Genomic DNA, 17,591 nt, shown 5'->3' with positions numbered 1-17,591 from the left:
AAACGAATTGTAACTGGTGGCAATAACCTAATGTAATCTGGACAGTCCAGTATCTCTGTGTTAATTAACATTAAGGATTTTGTTTAATGAATTTTAAATGGAAATACAAAATTTGGGAAGACCCAGAACCAGCAGCCCCTCCAACTTCGCATCTCTTTAACTTACAGTGCTTATTCAGTGTTGCAGTTTATGAGCTAGTGTAGCTATTAGAAAAAACGACTAGTTTCCTGACCTGGATTTATTCAGCCTGAATCAGCACTTCCACTTGAATATGGCCACTGGTGTGAGGTCGATATTCCTAATGTCTGACATTTGGTGAGCAGTTGTAGTAGTAAACAAAGTCAGCGTGGCAGCCACCTGTCAGAGGTGTCAGCCAACTGCATGTTGTTAATGGGTCATTAGTCTGAACCATGCAACACTATTTCTCATTAGCAATGCACATTACACTGTGTGAGGGGATCTGCTAAGCTGCGTGTGCGCGTGTGTGTGTGTGCGTAGGTGCTGAAGCTGCTGGCTGAGATGAGTCCGTTCTGTGGAGACATGGAGAAGCTGGAGGCCAACCTCAACATGCTGTTTACCAAGCTGCTGGTGAGAACGGATTGTCCTGTTGTTGTTGAACATGGAGAAATACAAGTGTAAATGCACTTACAAATCAAAATAAACATTGGCTGTTTTCCCCTGATCCAGGCTGAGATTGTATTGCTTTTTTTTTTAACATTTCCTTGCTTTACTTTATGATGTTGCACACAGTCAGTCCTCCGCAACTTAGGATTCTCTGTCTAAGGATAATAGCAGTTGTTGTGACATTCAAGAGCATGACTTATTTTCTTTCCTTGGTCACATATGCCCACTTGGTCTGGGTATTTGAACCAACAGTCTTCTTTTTAAGTACCTACATTTTTACTACTACTGTCAGAGTTGTTAAACTCAAAGTGGGGAAAATGTGTTGAAATATATCCTAATAGCTTTATCTATAAAATACAAAGAAGCTGTAATTGACTTGGGGAACTTAAAACAGTAGCCCTAATAGTATAAGATTCATTCACTTGATGTAGAGGTAATTTCAGTGCAGGCTCCACAATAATTGAAGGGTTAACGAGGTTCTGGCCAGGACTTTTCATGTTTTTTCTGTTTGTGTAGGAGTTCATGCCTCTGCCACCAGAAGAGGTGGAGAACGGCGAGAACTCAGCGAACGAGGAGCCCAAACTGCAGTTCAGCTACGTGGAGTGTCTCCTCTTTGGCTTCCACCAACTGGGCAAGAAGTTGCCAGACTTTCTCCTCGACAAAGTGGATGCTGAGCGCCTCAAAGACTTCAAGATCAGGTGAGGTGTGATTGATGGATTAGCTTAATTTACAGGAAAGCCCACCTTTTCACCCCAAAATGCCTACTTGAATGTATTTACAATGAACTTTGTTGAATTAAATTTGGTTTGTGTTCGGCAGGTTACAGTATTTTGCCAGGGGCCTGCAGGTTTACATAAGACAGCTGCGAGTAGCACTGCAAGGCAAAACAGGAGATGCTCTGAAGACAGAAGAGGTAACAACTACGGTCAACTTGCTTAACTTAAGTAGAAACTTCATGCATAAAGTCAACAACGATGCAAACTGAGTAGTGAAGTTGTTTTTTGTTCTGCTGTGAAATATCTAATGTAAGACTTGCAAAACTTCTGTTTTTGTAATCAGAACAAGATCAAAGTGGTGGCCCTCAAGATCACAAACAACATTAATGTCCTCATTAAGGTATGGTGTTGGTCATATACACTGAGTGACCAGAAAAATAAGAATGTGTGTATGATTGCAACACACTTGCATTAAATGTGCAGTTTTTTTTATCCAGCCTACTGCTCAAGTCATTGGTGTATGGAATTGTTTTTGTGGTGTTGCTACACTGAGCTGCAGTATGTTAAAACATGTTATCCCATAATTTATGTATCTGGAGAGGCAGAAACGCCTCACAACTATAATGCAGTTCAACACTACACAAGTAAACACGGCACCTTTCTGACACAATGTCAAAGACAATTGAGAATATCAACTTTTACGAGGGAAGGATTTATTATAAAGACTGTTATATTTGATTGCATTACAATGTACATGGTTTCTAGTTTTCTGGTTATTTCAGGAGAGTAAAATATAAACTGCATTGCAGGCAATAGCTTTATTGTATTTTAAATGTGACTGTTAATCTTTATTTTCATTCTAGGATCTCTTTCACAACCCACCATCATTCAAGAGCACAGTCACTCTGTCTTGGAAACCTGTCCAGAAGACTGAGGCAGTAGCGTAAGTCTGCTCCCACTTTTTGTCACCAATGTTGCCTCAGGTTAGAGATGGTAGAAAAACCTTTTAGCAGCTGGTAGCCACACACAATGCAGCCAAGTTTCCTTTTTTTCCCTGTTCGGTCATCATCTACTCTTCTTTTGTGTTTGTAGGCCCAAGCGTCCGTCAGGTGAGGAGATGGGCTCCGGTGCCAGCACAAAAAAACAGATCTCTCCTCAGCCCCGGAGGGACGCACGACAAATCTACAATCCCCCCAGCGGCAAGTACAGCGCCACCATCGGCAATTTTAACTATGGTGAGGAATCCTTTTGCGGCAACTTTCTCGCCACAGTAAACACTGTTGTGCAGCATGTTCACGTTTTGTTACGAATTGTTTATTGGTTTCATTGACACAAATACTAACCCCTCTGTATGTTTAATGTTGGCTCTGAAAAGTCTGTAGCTTGCTCCTGACTATAGTGAGATTGGATTCACAGAACTTAAATGGAATCTCGTGGCAATTCAAAGTTGCGTCCAAAAAAAGCATCAAACTTTTCAAAGTGCACCGGCAGCTTAATCCACTTTACCATTGTTAACCTGTATGATCCGTATGATTGCAAAAATCACAACTTTGCCAATAAATAGCTAAATATGGAACTACGACCAGTGTCTTTCACACAGTCATCTGGGCAATGGCTTCACCATTGTACATCATTTTAAAAACCAGTCAGTCAGTTTGAATTTGCATTATATTAAAATTATGCTCGGAAATGTATACATTTAAAGAAACAAAACATCTAAAATGGGCAAATCCAAGAGATATTTAACTAAAATATATAACCGTAAATGCTGTATGTTCACTAAGTAACAAGAAAATGCAGTACAGAATTATAACAGTTTGTCCGTCAGAGCACTGACAAGTTCATTTTTCACCTGTAAACTGTTCAGTACATATCCTTTTTAAAATCTAATTTAAAGTACGTTTATCCCCCCCCCCAAAAAAAAAAAAAATATATATATATATATATATAAAAATTCAGATTGGTCAGAATATAGCCATGTCTCATCCTTATTTTTTTTTTTTTTTCATTCTTTTCTCCAGAGCAGCGTGGTGGGTTCAGGGGCGGCCGAGGACGAGGCTTCGGAGCCAGAGGCAGCAGGAGCCGAGGCCGAACCTACTGAGACACTCGCACAGTACATATTGCTCATTGAACTGCATCACATCAAGATCTTTTCCACACAAATATGGACTATTTGTCACCTACTCTTCCCTTTTTTTTTAACTGGTGTCCAAGTCTTTTTCACTTACCAACCTGCAGATCCAGATTTATTTTTGTTGTTGTTTTTGGAGGGGGGGGTGGGGGGGTGGAGGTTTGGTTTCTTGTCTTCAGAACATCATACAACGGGCTCAGTCTAGTACATCTAAATGTTTACCCCTTTATTTTAAAAATATTATACTGTGTATTTTTGTGGAACAAAAGACTGCCAAGTTGTAACTGATAAATATTTTTGTCAGATTGTTGTAGGAAAAGGTAAAGATCCTCTTGTCTTGGAACATGTTGATGAATGCATTTCTTTCTACCTTTTTATTTAATCTTGTTTTCTTTTTTATTAGAACCTAAGTTTAATTGGCTGACTATTCTACTTTGTATGAATCAATGATGTTGTTTCATTGGATTTTTATCATAAACTTGTATGGAAGTATGAACTTTTGTCCTTGTTAATATAGAATTTTGCAGTAGTTAAACTGATCTGGGATCAAGACAAAGATCCAACCCTACACAATTCTACTGCTTCAGATTTCTTTTTTTCTCAATGCAAAACTTACCTTTCTCCTCCCATTCTGTCCTCTCACGATCCATTCACTCGCTTACCCACTCATTCTTCCTATTTATCTTCTCCCCCCTCCTTTCTCTCCTTTTCCCTCTTCTTTCTATTTGTACTCGCCTATATCTGTACCAAAGCAGAATGAAGAGCAGGTAATTTTAGCCCACAATCTGGCATCTACATTTAGAAAACACATATAGAAAGGTGCCTTCTCAGCTGTCTACATGTCTGCATCTCCTTCCCACTCCTCCCTCCCCTCAGTACTGTGGGTGGTTGGGTTTATATATATATATATATATATTTATGTGTGTGTGTGTGTTTGCTTTGAAGTAGAAAACAGTAGAATCCAGCTCTCAGTAATTGAAGGGGCTATAAATAGTCGCTGCCATGTTTAGAACACACTTTATTTTACTCACCCTGGTGGGAATGCTCTGCTTGCTTTGTGCATGTTCAGTCATGGCACATTTTCTTACACGTTTCATATGCTATAATACTTCTAACTATATTAATTATTCCACTTAATGTAAAAGTGAACTTGTATGTTAAACCTTATACTAAAGACCTAATCTTGACTGTTCCTAAACAACCTAATGTAACAGATGGGGTTTATGAAAAACTAGGTTAAAACGCACCATTTAGCCATAAACTTTTTTAGGGTTTATATTAATTCTAATATCTTCTGTTTTCCAACAGTCATTTTCAATAGATCTATACTTAACCTGGAGCCTGGTCCTTGATTAAAGTTTCCTCATTTCATGTTTTAATAGGTAAATGTTGGGGGGGGTTACATTGATTTTTGTCTTTTTTTTTTCCTCAGTAGTTTAGTTTTAAGTACTATTCTAGGTGTAAATCTGCAAAGTAAAATTCTGTGGTAATTGGATATGAAAGATGTCAAACATGTTGTATTGCTTACTTACTTAATTTAGTCTTAGCACTGAATCCAAGTTTGAACTAAAGTGAACCTCTACCTGCCTAAATCCTAATTTAATTCATATTTTAGTCCATACTTGGTTGTAATGCTAAAGGAACAGGAGTTTATGGGCCTCACCTAAACCTAGTCTAATTCTAATACTCTAAAGCCAAATCTTATTCCTAAAAGGATATCAAGGAACATGTCAGCATACATACCAAACTGGTTCTCAAAAGTATAGAAGAGACACCTCTGTGTGGGTGCTACAGGTCTGCACGTGAAGACACGTGTGCTGTTGTGTGTGTGTAGGTGGATGCTTTGGAGGGGCGCTCAAACTCGCAATTTTCTGAATCGACTGTGGCAGCGTTTTACAGAGAGGCAACTCTGAATGGTTTTAAGTATTTAACTAAACCTACAAACCATTAATGTGAAAGTTACATATTAATGAAAAGGCAGAGATGCAGCTTTTTCTTCATTGGGTTGGTGGTTTTAATAATGCTTCCAGCACGCTAAATGAAAGACCTACCATCGTGCAAAAATCGTTGCATTTAGATACATGAGCTTCAATATGATTGAAAAAAATCAAATCAAATCATGAATAAGCTCCAAATTTGTAATTAGGGATGTATGAAGGTAGACTTTATATCTCAAGTTTTGTCGTTCTCCAGAATGCTTGCAGTGTTTCCGGGGACATTGTTCTTAATGAAGTAAATACATAAAAAGGGAAGACCTCTACAATTTAAATCGGACCTGTCTTTCTTTATGCACAAATTGGTATTTGCAAAAAATAAAACTGACTCTTATAAATTGATTAGAAATATAGATGACGTGTGTTTAACAACGCTGTTGAACATTTCAGCACATTTTATTGCAGAAAATAAACGATCAAACCAGCGTCTCTGTTGTCTTTGCAAAGTCTCCCCTCTAGAGGGCAATCCAGACCAGGGTTTCCCTCGCAAAGCAACCAAATCTATTTTTATCCCCACCGAACGAGTCACTTAAACCTTTCATGATGTCTTTTTGTCTCTCTTTGTATTTCTGCTCGGGTTAAGGCGCATGGAAGAACACTGCGATCCGAGCGAGCAGTGCAGAGAACAGTGAAAACCATTAAATCCCCTCCTGTTCATGACCCAAGTCGATACATATTTAGTGATCAAGAGTCTGGTGTAACTGGTCAAATGCTGTGCTAAATGCTGCACCGACGAGAAGGCATCACATAGCCTTTATACCATTAATCGGATTGCAATATTTGCATGTTTACGTGCCTATTTGTGTGTAAACAGTTATAATATATTTTGTTATATGGGCTGGGATTTATTTATAATGCATCATTTAGTTTCTTTTGATTGTTTACTAATTTGGTCTTTCATCCTCACTGAGTTGCAGGCTGATAGTGTGTTAATGCAGATAGACTATACATCTTTTGGCACACGCATCATGGTGCGTTTAAGGTCTACTTTTAAGTTCTCATTTCAGGACAGTAGGGGGCGGTATGCAACCAAGATGAATCCTCTCCTCATCGATCGTGACCAGGTATTTCCCAAACCAGCCAGCCAGCCAGCCAGTGCCTGGTTCACGCGTTTGCGCGCGCACACGCACACGGCGGAGCTGAAAATAATCAAGTGGTGGAGGAGGAGTGGGCGGTAGCAACGGGTGAGGAAGCGAAGACGACCCTCAGAGAGAGAAAGAGAGACTGAAGGAGCGACTGTACGAGTCCATGTGAGAGTAGAAGTGAAGGTAAATCAATAGTCCTGAAGCACTTGGTGGAACACTATGGGTTTCCTCACTTTATTACCAACCTTTGGGAGAGGGTGTTGGTGATGATAAAACAAGGCCTTCATACTGTACCCCAACAGATATGAGGCAATTTCCACACTTAGCATGAATGGGTACCTGTTCCCTGCACAATTACCATAGATAAAGGTCCTACATTTCGTAATTTCGTTGCCAGTGTTGTAGTGATTGTAAAAGGGCCACACTGCTGTATTTGTGGACGTGCGTTCAATTGTTAACCTACTCGAGTTGTTATTGTGTGTTGCTTTCACTGCTGCCATTTTGTTGGAAAGAAAACTGTCCCAACAACATTAATCCAAGATTGATGTCTTGATAAGGATGCTGTGACTTTAGCTAACATGCACATTTAATAAGTTGCTTTTCAGACAAACATGTATTGGGGTTTTATGGCAATTGACTGTTCTGTCCTGTCTCCGTATGGTCGTCCTTGTTTGAACTGTAGCCTGCAATCGAATACAGAGCATTCATTGCTGTAATTACACATTTAACCTTGAGTTCCCGTTTGTCTGATACAATTGGCCTATTTGATTTTACACCACAACTCCTAGAGCACATTGCAAAATTTTCTCCAACTTTTAATGGTGTTCACAATTTAGTTTTCTGATTAATCAGACAGCACCTGAATGCAGTTTGAGTCTTTACAGCCACAGGCCCAAATGAAGAATGCCTGGAGTTGTGCTGGTTGCACAGGAGATTGTCCTAAGCTGCGTTTAATCAGTATAACAGGGAGAATTCTCCACATAACAACTCACATCATAAATGATCCAAGACTCTTATGTATAGACAGAGAGGAAGTATTTACCTCAAGAAGGCCTCTAACCGGAGTATATGTCAGATATCAAACTGAGCTCTCATTACTAACCACCACCAATAAAGTCTCCATATGACCTCTACTGCTGATCAAAAGAGAAGAATGTACTAAAGCAGATAGGATAAGAAACAATTCACTATATGCTACAAAAAGATGCATTGATCACTTGATTGTGAACTTTTTTGAGTACTGCTGCATTTGTTCTTACCACCACATTTATTCATTTAGCTGATGCTTTTATCCAAAGCGACTTACAATTGCTATATAGATCAGAGGTAACACGCCTCTAGAGCAACAAGGGTTAAAGTGTCTTGCTCAGGGACACATTGGTGGACGTGTCACAGTGGGGGATTGAACCCAGGGCTGTCACACCATAGACGTGTGTCTTATCCACTGTCCCATCACCACAGTTGTCTTTTGTCTGGCCCTTAGAAATGTGGGCAGAAAGTGCACTTTGCTTTGGAGCTGTCTATGACTCTGAACCGCGCTGAACCTGTGTGGCTGAGTTTTAATGGGAACTGTCCCTGGTGCTGAAAACACACTAGAATTGAGTCAGGCAGTTTAACTAAACAGAGGGATAAGGCAAGTTTTACTTCACTAACATAAACATTTTGAGAAATGTATTTCATAAGGGCAACAACAGCATTTTATTGAAGGGACTACTTGCTTTTGGGAAACAAAGGATTGTCATATGTCTTTCACCAAACTCCATACAGAGGTCATAGTCAGCCATGAGGGACGGTGGTCGGACTTGTGCACCCACTGTTATCAGCTATGTCTGTTCAGGCATTAATTGATCACCAATAGGCCACACAACTCTTCCCACCGCCCTTCATTCTTGGAATCGTGATTGCCTTTAACTCAAGTGTCCCTGAACTAGCAGGCTATCAGTTGCAGATAGCAGGCTATCAGTTGCAGATAACAGGCCAAGATGTACGCGGGAAAAATAAATCAGTTGTGAAAAGGAAACTTTTTCTACCCTTTTCACTAAAAAAACACCCCCCCCCCCCCGCCCGCAACGTCCGCCCCCTCATGTACAATGCTGGGAATAGTAACAGCACTGTGAGGCTGGGCTAAATATAGCAGCCAGTGAGTGTTAACATGTCAACTTCAGCAGGAGTGCAGGGAAGCGGCTGGTGCACGTGTGATCGCGGTGGATGTACACAGCATCGCTATAAATACCAACCAGCCCTTCTCTCTGCTGGATGTATATTATGTGCATACCAAGCCGAGGTTGGGTTCTAAAAAAATAAAAAAAATCTTTTCGCTTTCGTCGCCTCTCAAAAGACAGAAATTACAGCACACTTACCTAATCTATTTATATCCGCTTTAAAGCAAGCTCTTTTGGAAATCAAAAACATCTACAAAACTGATTCCTAGACATGTTTTTACCTCGTTAGACACCTGATATCATCATTAACACTGCTGCCGATAACGCGCTGCTCTCCAGATATTTACACGATTCCACCGATGAGGGACTTGTTTAAAATTCAGCTTTTCTAAATCTAAAAGTAGATGGGGATGGTTGGGTTTTGGGAGGGAGGGGAGTAGTTTATTTTTATCTCGGACGCCTTTCAGAAATAGAATGCAGTCTAAAAAAAACAGACCTCATGATTTCTTCTCAATCGAAAAGCTTGTGCAGCAAACCGTGCATTTATTTTTGATGGAAGGAGACTTAACCCCCCCCCTCCCCCCCAACAACTATGTTACGTAATCTAACATGTGAATGTCAAGAGACAGAACGAGTCGTAGAGAGCGAGGGAGGGGAGTGTGTGTGTGTGTGTGTGTGTGGGGGGGGGGGGGGGGTTATGCATAGATCTCCCAAAACTCATACCCAGGGAACACAGTGTGCTCTGGTGTCCCCTGAGACGTGGTAGTTAGCTTTCACCCCCTCCCTTCACATATGCGCACACAAGTTGGTGATTCCAACTGTATATAAAAAAAAAATATATATATAATAAATAGAATAACGCCAGGAAATAGTGCGCCAACAGAACAGGTGGCTTCCCGCATTAATCCCATTTGTCCGTCCATTCACAGACTTTGCAGGAGATATTGTGTGAATGAGTGAGTGGGAAAGTGATGAATGAATGACTGCACGAAATGAGTGAATGAAGAGCAGCAGAAGAAGAATCGCAGGGGGCGGGCATCGCTCCTGTCCATCTCAATGGGTTTTCTTTGTCTTTTTTTCCTCCAGCAGAGGGAAATACGGCTGCACGGGCAATAACCAAGCATGGAGAGCAAACACATACAGTGCACACGCACATTAAAGGGGGGCTAAGAAGGGGTTACAGGGCAGAGGGTCCTGCGCGCCGGCGCGTGCGCGCGCCTCACATGTGACAAAGCCGTTCATACATATTCAGCAGCTCAATTCATGCGGATTCCTCTCTTGAAGAGGTTTATTATGTGTGTGTGTGTGTGTGTGTGTGTGTGTGTTCTATAAATAGCACTATAGCTCTGCTTCCATTGACATCATTTAGGCAGGAGAGATGGAAAAATAAATAGGGGGAGGGGAGGGAGCATGGTTCCTTAATCTGGGCTTGAAATTCAAACAAAACCTGGCCAGCCATCCCTCTGTACACACTCTCAACCAAAACGGTTCTACATACTAAACCTAGAGATGGCTCTCCTAGACTAGAAACCTTGAAATCTTTTTCCTCTTTGATTTTGCTTTAGTTTGAGTTATGTTGTGAATCATGATTTACAATAAAGCTAAACCAGAAAACAAGATTTAAGATCCTTCTCTTTTCTGATTTAAATTCCTATTTTTAGATTTCTTTAAAAATGTGTATTTGGATTTAAATGGATATTATACTTCAGGAATGGGGGTTATCAGTGTATTAAGCCAGTGAATGAGGAAACAAATTAGCAATGCCTCAGTAGATCAACATTAAACCAAGTAAAATCCACAAGGACAAGACATACTGTACCCTTCTCTGGGGTTTCTTGTTTTTTAGTCTTAATGGTTAAAAACCTAATGTATTACCCTGGCAATGGATCCATTGAATCCCTCTCTTTTTGGTGTGTATGCTTGCCCCCATCCAACGGGGCCCAATAGTAAACATCAGACCAAAACACCCACTGTTTCCTAGAAAGACGCAGCCTACGAGTTGCAATGGAAAGCCACAAGGCAGATGGGAGGGGACATCAAACAAATTAAAAGGTGTGTATACAACAGACACATGCACACAAGCAGAGATCCCAGTGGAAAAGATGGGGTCCATCATACACCCAAGGCAAATGTTTTGGAAGGTATTGTTATTGTATTGACATGTTTAAAAAAGGACAAGGCAGAGGGTTGAAGCTCAGTAGGCTGTACAAACGGAGCGACATTTTCATTTCATTATCAAGACTAACATTTCCGCTCAAACAGACTGACTGACTCGTGTGTTTATGTTATTATGGAGGAGGAAAGAAGGACAGCACACTGTTTTTCCATGGTTGGAGTGTCTTAGTCACACCCATGATCTCTCTCTGTCTCTCTAACTCTGTCGTCAGCACTTGGCACTGACCCCTGAATGCTGCGTGACTTCCATTGGTGCTGATGACGTCTTCTATGATACATATCTCCCCATGTGGGTCCCCCGCCTAATCCTGGTATCACACATCTCTGAGACCCAGCTTGTACCTGCAACAACACATACTTGCGGTTGTTTCGTTTTTCTCATTTATTCTCATTTATTGTGATGCCCTTGTTGATTATTGTGACAAAACACTTTTCCTTTCATTCACAGAGAAGTCAGAGGTCAAAGGTCAGCAGCAGCTACTGAGCCTCCTTGAAGTAGCAGAAGTTCCTCAAGGGCGCTTCAGCAGGCCAGTCATTTGCTTGAACCCTGAAGACACCTACTTGTTCATCCTGCCACCTTTTATTTGTGGTAACCGGAGCAGGTTAGTGGTACACTCATATATTTAGGCGTAGACGGAGTATCTTTCCTCTCTGTTTTTGATCACACACTTCCTCCTCCCAAACAGCACTCGCACCTTTTTTTTTGTATGTTTGGCGCACAATTCTCACAGCAAAAACCTGAAAGGTGTAGTGCTAAATGGCTACCAGACTTGAGATGTAACATCCTACGACATTTGAAATGTGTGTCTCTTAATTCAAGAGGATGAATCATAAAGCCTAATTCAGTACTAATGGTGAATTATTTTTGCCACAGTCTCTCCCTCCCTCTCTTTCACATTTTCTTCTCACTACTTCAGTTGTTTCTTCTCCTTTTCTCCACATCACACATATAAACACTGTCTCTTTCTTTCTGCACACTTGGAAAAAACAAATGCCAACCCAGTGACTAAAGTAGGTTGGGCAAATTTTCAAAGGAGCCAGTCCGAATTCATAAACAGGTGGAAAAGTTCCAAATCAGTAGCCAACATCTGCATGTACAGTGTGTGTGTGTGTGTTTCATAGCCAGGCATGCATCAATGAAAATGTGTGTCTTGGAGAAAGGTGCAGGCAGCTATTTCCCATGTGTTTTAGTCATATTGAAAGTGGAAATTGCTAATATTGCTCATACAATGTGGATACATGTAAAGATAAAAGTCTATAATTCTGCACAATGTTGTTTCTCTGCCATAACTGAAAGAACTGGCTACACTTGATACTTGGAGTGTGAAATGTTTATTAAATGTTCTGCTGATGCTCACTGGGAAATTCAGTTTTTTACTTTCTTAACTCTAAGTAGAACAGGACAGCATTCCCTAGAGTTCTAGATTCTTTAGAGAAAACACATTGACAAAACAAAGTCCTTAAAATAAATAAATAAATAAATAAATAAAATAAATCCTTCATGGGGTTCCAAAAATTCAAAATCACCAGATTTGGAGATGCATGGTTTACAATGTATATAATTTCTACATGATCTCCCATAGCTTGTGAATACGACATGTAAACTGAAGTTCTGTATTGATTCTAGTGAGTGTATTTCTACTGCTTCATCAGCCCATAATCAATTATCAGTGACGATATTTTCCTGGGCTGCAGATGAGTCAGAGCCCTGTGAAAATAATAGCAGTAATAAAGTTTTACGTAGAGGCCACTCTTCAGAATAGTTTTCAAAAAAAGTGCTTTACAACAACACTGTGAAATGGCTCAGCAGAGAAACAGGTGTCCTGACACACTAGATAAATTAGTATAGTATTAGTAAATGTAGACAATAAAATTAGAGGAAAAACGGTAAAGTCTTGAGGGTTTTCAGCTTGTAATGACATTTCAGCACCAAGGACAGCTCCTGGAGGTAACCTCTTACACACAACTGTGAACACTTCTTCTAAATCCAAATATATTTCCTCCAAACCAACTATGCAGACGCTATTACCTGAAACTAAAACCATTTCTGTGTATTCAACCTCGAAAGAATGACAACTGAAAATTCTCAACTTTTGTTTCACCATTAATTCCAATGCTGGTGGCATAGTCCAGTTATCTGAGATTTACCATTTAGATAATTTAACTATTTAAAATGTGAAACATGTTCCAAAGCAGCATAATATAATTAAGAACAATGGGCTCTGTACATTGATTTGGCTGTTATGAATCTAAGGTTTTTTTGGGATCATTACAGATCTGATTTCCTAATTTATAATCTCTGAAAAACCCAGCATCCCACCAGCCTGTAGAGTTAGGCTACTTTTTCTGTCTGTGGGTTCAATGGGGGAAAAGGTTTTCAGCACAGTCAGCTGGAGGCTGGAGGATATTTTTAGACCAGAAGAGCCAGAGAGAGACTGAAACAGAAAGCAACAAACCTATTTTGACCTGATTACTAAAGCTATGACTTCTTATTTTGTATCATTATCATCAGTCAATGTTTGGTTTATTTATGCTCTCTTTTTTCCTTGAATGTGTGTTTGCTTTGGCAACAATGACTAATATGCATATGTGAAATTCAATTTGAATTTGAGTTATTTTTGCATTGTTCCCTCTCCAGTTGGACTCCTCATTGAGCACTGGGTCTTTGCATCCCAGTCGGCTGGGAATTGGTGGTGCTGGGGAGACGTGAAGGGTTTTTGGGGGCTAAAAATCTCAGAATAAAACCTAGCTATCCCCCCACTACTCACCAATATCTACCCATACATCCCCTTCACCCCAACCCCAAACAGTCATAAGCCCCACCCCTCTCCCCTTGCCAGCTGAATTAATTTGATACTATTTTTGAAAGTCAGTGTTTCTAAGGGAAACCTAATGACGCAATGACGTCAATGCAGGTCAATAGCACACTGCTGGAGAAGAGGACCACAGAGAGAAAGAGAGAAAGAGAGAGAGAGAGAGAGAGAGAGAGAGAGAGAGAGAGAAATACACAGAGATGGAGAGAGCCAGAGAAAAGGGAGAAAGAGAAGTTGTTTCGGGTCTCGTTGTCGAGACACTTTTCCAAATCCCTTCCCTGTGTTGTGACATTAATGGTTCTCTCCTCCTGGTTTTTATGAATCCCCAATTCCTTCCCGCGAGCTGCTTTTGCTTCGCCTTGGTCTTCGTGCCTTTTTAATTGCGCTGGATTAATTCGTTTCCCCGCGGGTTTGCGCCGATAACAGCGTGGACTCTCAGTCGCGCGTCACCTGCCCCATTCATGCTTTCCATCTCTGCCTGGAAGTCATTCACACACAGGGAGAGACATGTATAGGCCTACACACGCGCATAACCAGTGAGAGAGAAGGAGAGAGAGTCTATGCAGTGAGGTGAATCGTGTGCGCGCCTCTCCAATTGGATATAGTCCCCCTGATTTGGCGGGCTCTTTCTATCAGCTGGCTCACAAAACTCCATGTACTCACCCCCTTCTCTCCAACCACCACCTTTCCACTCCCAAACCCTTTACCCCTCCCGACACCACCACTCAACCAACCCACCTTTCTTTTGAGCTCCTTGAATCCTGAATGGCAACACCAAACGTTTTAATCCACGACAGAACAGGGAGACGACGCACATCGGACTGACCTGTTTTCGCCACCCTGACGCAGAAGCAGAGATTGTGTGCTGCCCTGCTGCTTACTCTCTCTGTTTCCTCTTCTGTCTGAGCCTGCACACAACCCTTCTTTTAAAAAAAGAGTTTAAAAAGAGAAAAAATCTCAATCTAAAAGGTAAGTGATTTAATTTGTAGATGGCGCGAATCCTGACCCAGAATGTGCTGTAGCCTACTAGTCAAGGAAGTCTGCAGTTAGACCATGCGTAGATATTTTGGGTATATTACCGGTTGATCTAAGGACTGGGGTAGCACTCTCACGAGCAGGAGTGTAGTGGCGGGGAACGCCATCCAAAGTCAATTTACACAATTATCTAAATTATGTGGGGGTTGTCGGTATTTCAAGGAGAAAGCATCCTGTAGCTACATATGTGCGTTGTAAGAACATTTTACTTGTAATCGTGGTTTCTTGCCTTATAGAGAAATCTAACTGAATCTCATAATTAACATCTTTGCTGCACATGAGGTATCCATGGCGAGTTTATTTAGGTTCATCGCAGGGCACGCCGGTATTTGCAAGCGTTGCTGTCTCTGGGGACGACCAGACTACACTATCAACACCGCAGTGGAACTGTATTCAGTCAGGGTTTTTTGTTTTTTGAGTGTATGCATATTGACAACGGAGGGGATTTTGCAGACACTCAAAGAGAGCGGGCTGCGGTATTGCGTAGGAGTATTCACGTGTTGGGGATCCTGTGCTTTAGGCCGCCTGCTCCGCTGAGATGCCTAGTAACAACTGAGAGATACAGAGAGAGGGAAACTTTGGGGAAATGTACTTTTCTGACCCTGTTTCTGTTTCTAATATATGTGATATATTTTGCACTGGTGTCTTCACTGTCGTGCCAAAGCAAATGTGAGCGTGACAGAGAGTAAGCTGACAGCCTCTCATTCTTGTATAGCCTATTTGTTATAGACAAAGCTCAGCTTAGATGTAAGGCGCCTTTACTTCTCCATTTGTAAACAGCTCTCCGCGGCGGACTTGCGTCAGCCCACACGTGTTGCCAGCCACATCGGACGTACATGTTATCGTGTTCTTTTACATGGCAGCGATAAATCTGCATTTGCAAATCCGCGTGTTCTCTAACTTGCATTCGCCGAAGCAACATAAGGTAGCACCAATTTCAAGTGACTGTGAAATGTGTTGTGTAAATTGCAGTGGCTACATTGTGTGGCAGTAGGTAGGTCATTGAACTCATTTGAAACCATGACATATCCTGAAAATGAATTTTTAAGATGTATATCAGCCTCAAACGTCATTTCTAAATGGTTAGTTTGAGTGTAGGTTGTTACAGATGTAGGCTACATTTCTGTCTTTAGGCTAACCTCTAGAGATGGTGTGCTGTGATTAATTCGTTGTGCCAATGAGAGCCGCGTCATGTTCCGTCGGACAAAGGCTTCACCAAAGAAGAAAAAAAAAAAAGAAGTCTGCTGCGGTTTGCAACTTGCAGGAGTTAGGAGTGCATACTTTTTAGGGTGGGGTGGGGGGTAGGACACAGAGGATCTATAGAAGAGTTTGTCGACACCACGCGTTGATCTTTACGCACTGCACCGAAGAACCTCGTCTGCAGCTCCCTCTTGGAATGATTGTGGACTACAGGGAACTATGTGTGTATACATGTGCCTCTGTGTGTGTAGGGTGACTTGTGGTGATGGTGTATGTGTTAGGTAGATAGGATACTTGAATTGTCTCATCTTTTCGTACTTTGGCTTGATTTTGGGAACAAAAGAGAACCAGACAATCACAGCAGAGCATAAAAAACGGAATTATTTTCTTATTCTGTGATTCCTTACGTTGGTTGTGTTAGTGTAGAGGATATGCTAAATAAGCTTTGTATCTATCCACACATTCGCCAGCAGTCACGGACATACAGTTGGCCTACAGGCAGGGATAAAAATAGCACAAACCGATGCAACGGGCGCAGCCCTTTTCCCATCTCAGAGCCGACTTTTCTAGGTAGCTGCCACTCAGTGGATACTCTCCCAACAGCCCACCCCACCCCATCCCGTAAAGTCTCGTGAATCTCCACGCGGCATGAGTGCAGATGGACAGAGTAGGGCGCATGGAGAGCGTCTCGCAGTAAAGGTGTTACAGATATTAAAGGGAAGGTGGGGTGAGATACAGAGCATACTGTGGAGGGGGTTTGTTTGTGCACCTTTGCATGGTTAAGTGTACGCTCCCCTTTGGTCTATTCCATGGGTAAGCGAGGTCTGGTGCGTGGGCACGGTCAGTGAATATAGGAGATGAGGGAGGCAGCAGCTCAACACATTGTTTTTTCCTCTCCTACGGCTTAGTGTTTTGCCCGCCAAATGCAAAATGCCTGTATGCTGGAATAAAAATTCTCCAAGACCAAAACAGCACCAACGCTTGGTAGGGGGATATATAGAGACAGGGGAAGGAAGGAGGGAGAGAGGCGGAGGGAGAGGGAGGTTGGATGGAAACCCAGATGCTCCAGTATTAGAGGAGGGTTTTTTTGTGTTTTTTTTTTACCAGGAGATAACCTTCTAAAGCTCCAGTCCAAACCACATTATCCACCAGTAATATTTTCCTATTTTGTTACTCATTTTTTTCCATGGCACATTTGCGAAGAGCTGATCACAGAGTCTTTAATCAGGCTCTACGGGCTGTAAAGTGAGAGAATCTAAACGTGACGTCAATGCCTAGTAACTGACGCAGCCCTTCAACAAAAAATGGCTTTTTATTTATTATTTTTCTTCTTCTCGTCAGCAAAGCTCAATTACTCAATTTTACTGTGCTCCGTCGACTAAAAGAAAAAAGAAAATCCCGCAGGGAGCGTCGGGTAATCCGCGTTCATCAGTATTTGGATCTATTTTGCGTTCATGAGTTTCAGCAGCTGAAGTGACACTGGGACGAGAATCTTCTGAAGAGGGCGACAAGACATCAAATATTGTCGATAATCTTTGCAGCGACGATCAGTTCCAGAATTTAGTTGTTGGTGGTGAAAGTAGTGTGTTTTAAGGATGAGAAGGAGGTGGTGGTGCTGTTGAAGGCAGATTGCCCCCCCCCCCCCCCCCCCCAAAA

At 41.5% G+C, this 17,591-nt stretch overlaps 2 protein-coding genes across 8 annotated transcripts in view; one reads left to right on the top strand and one right to left on the bottom strand.

Annotated features, from left to right (window-relative positions):
- Positions 1–17,591, bottom strand: part of LOC123961955 (inositol hexakisphosphate and diphosphoinositol-pentakisphosphate kinase 2-like) — a 318,451-nt gene that overhangs the window by 37,419 nt on the left and 263,441 nt on the right. The window lies entirely within an intron of this gene.
- On the top strand, positions 459–3,967 carry LOC123961977 (apoptosis inhibitor 5-A-like). Its single transcript, XM_046037833.1, has 7 exons — positions 459–588; positions 1,141–1,322; positions 1,444–1,537; positions 1,684–1,740; positions 2,204–2,283; positions 2,433–2,575; positions 3,362–3,967. The coding sequence occupies exons 1-7, from the start codon at positions 520–522 to the stop codon at positions 3,439–3,441; spliced, it is 705 nt and encodes a 234-aa protein (XP_045893789.1). The 5' UTR covers positions 459–519; the 3' UTR covers positions 3,442–3,967.

This window comes from Micropterus dolomieu, linkage group LG22, assembly GCF_021292245.1.
Source record: "Micropterus dolomieu isolate WLL.071019.BEF.003 ecotype Adirondacks linkage group LG22, ASM2129224v1, whole genome shotgun sequence".
In the NCBI taxonomy this organism is placed as follows: domain Eukaryota; kingdom Metazoa; phylum Chordata; class Actinopteri; order Centrarchiformes; family Centrarchidae; genus Micropterus; species Micropterus dolomieu.
The sequence above is the reverse complement of the archived record's forward strand: the minus strand, read 5'-3'. Positions and strand labels throughout refer to the sequence as shown.

Coding starts and splice junctions, on each gene's coding strand:
- LOC123961977 (XM_046037833.1), top strand. CDS start 520: ATGAGTCCGTTCTGTGGAGACATGGAGAAGCTGGAGGCCAACCTCAAC. Junction 1,741..2,203: donor ACATTAATGTCCTCATTAAG/GTATGGTGTTGG, acceptor TTTTCATTCTAG/GATCTCTTTCACAACCCACC. Junction 2,284..2,432: donor CAGAAGACTGAGGCAGTAGC/GTAAGTCTGCTC, acceptor TTGTGTTTGTAG/GCCCAAGCGTCCGTCAGGTG.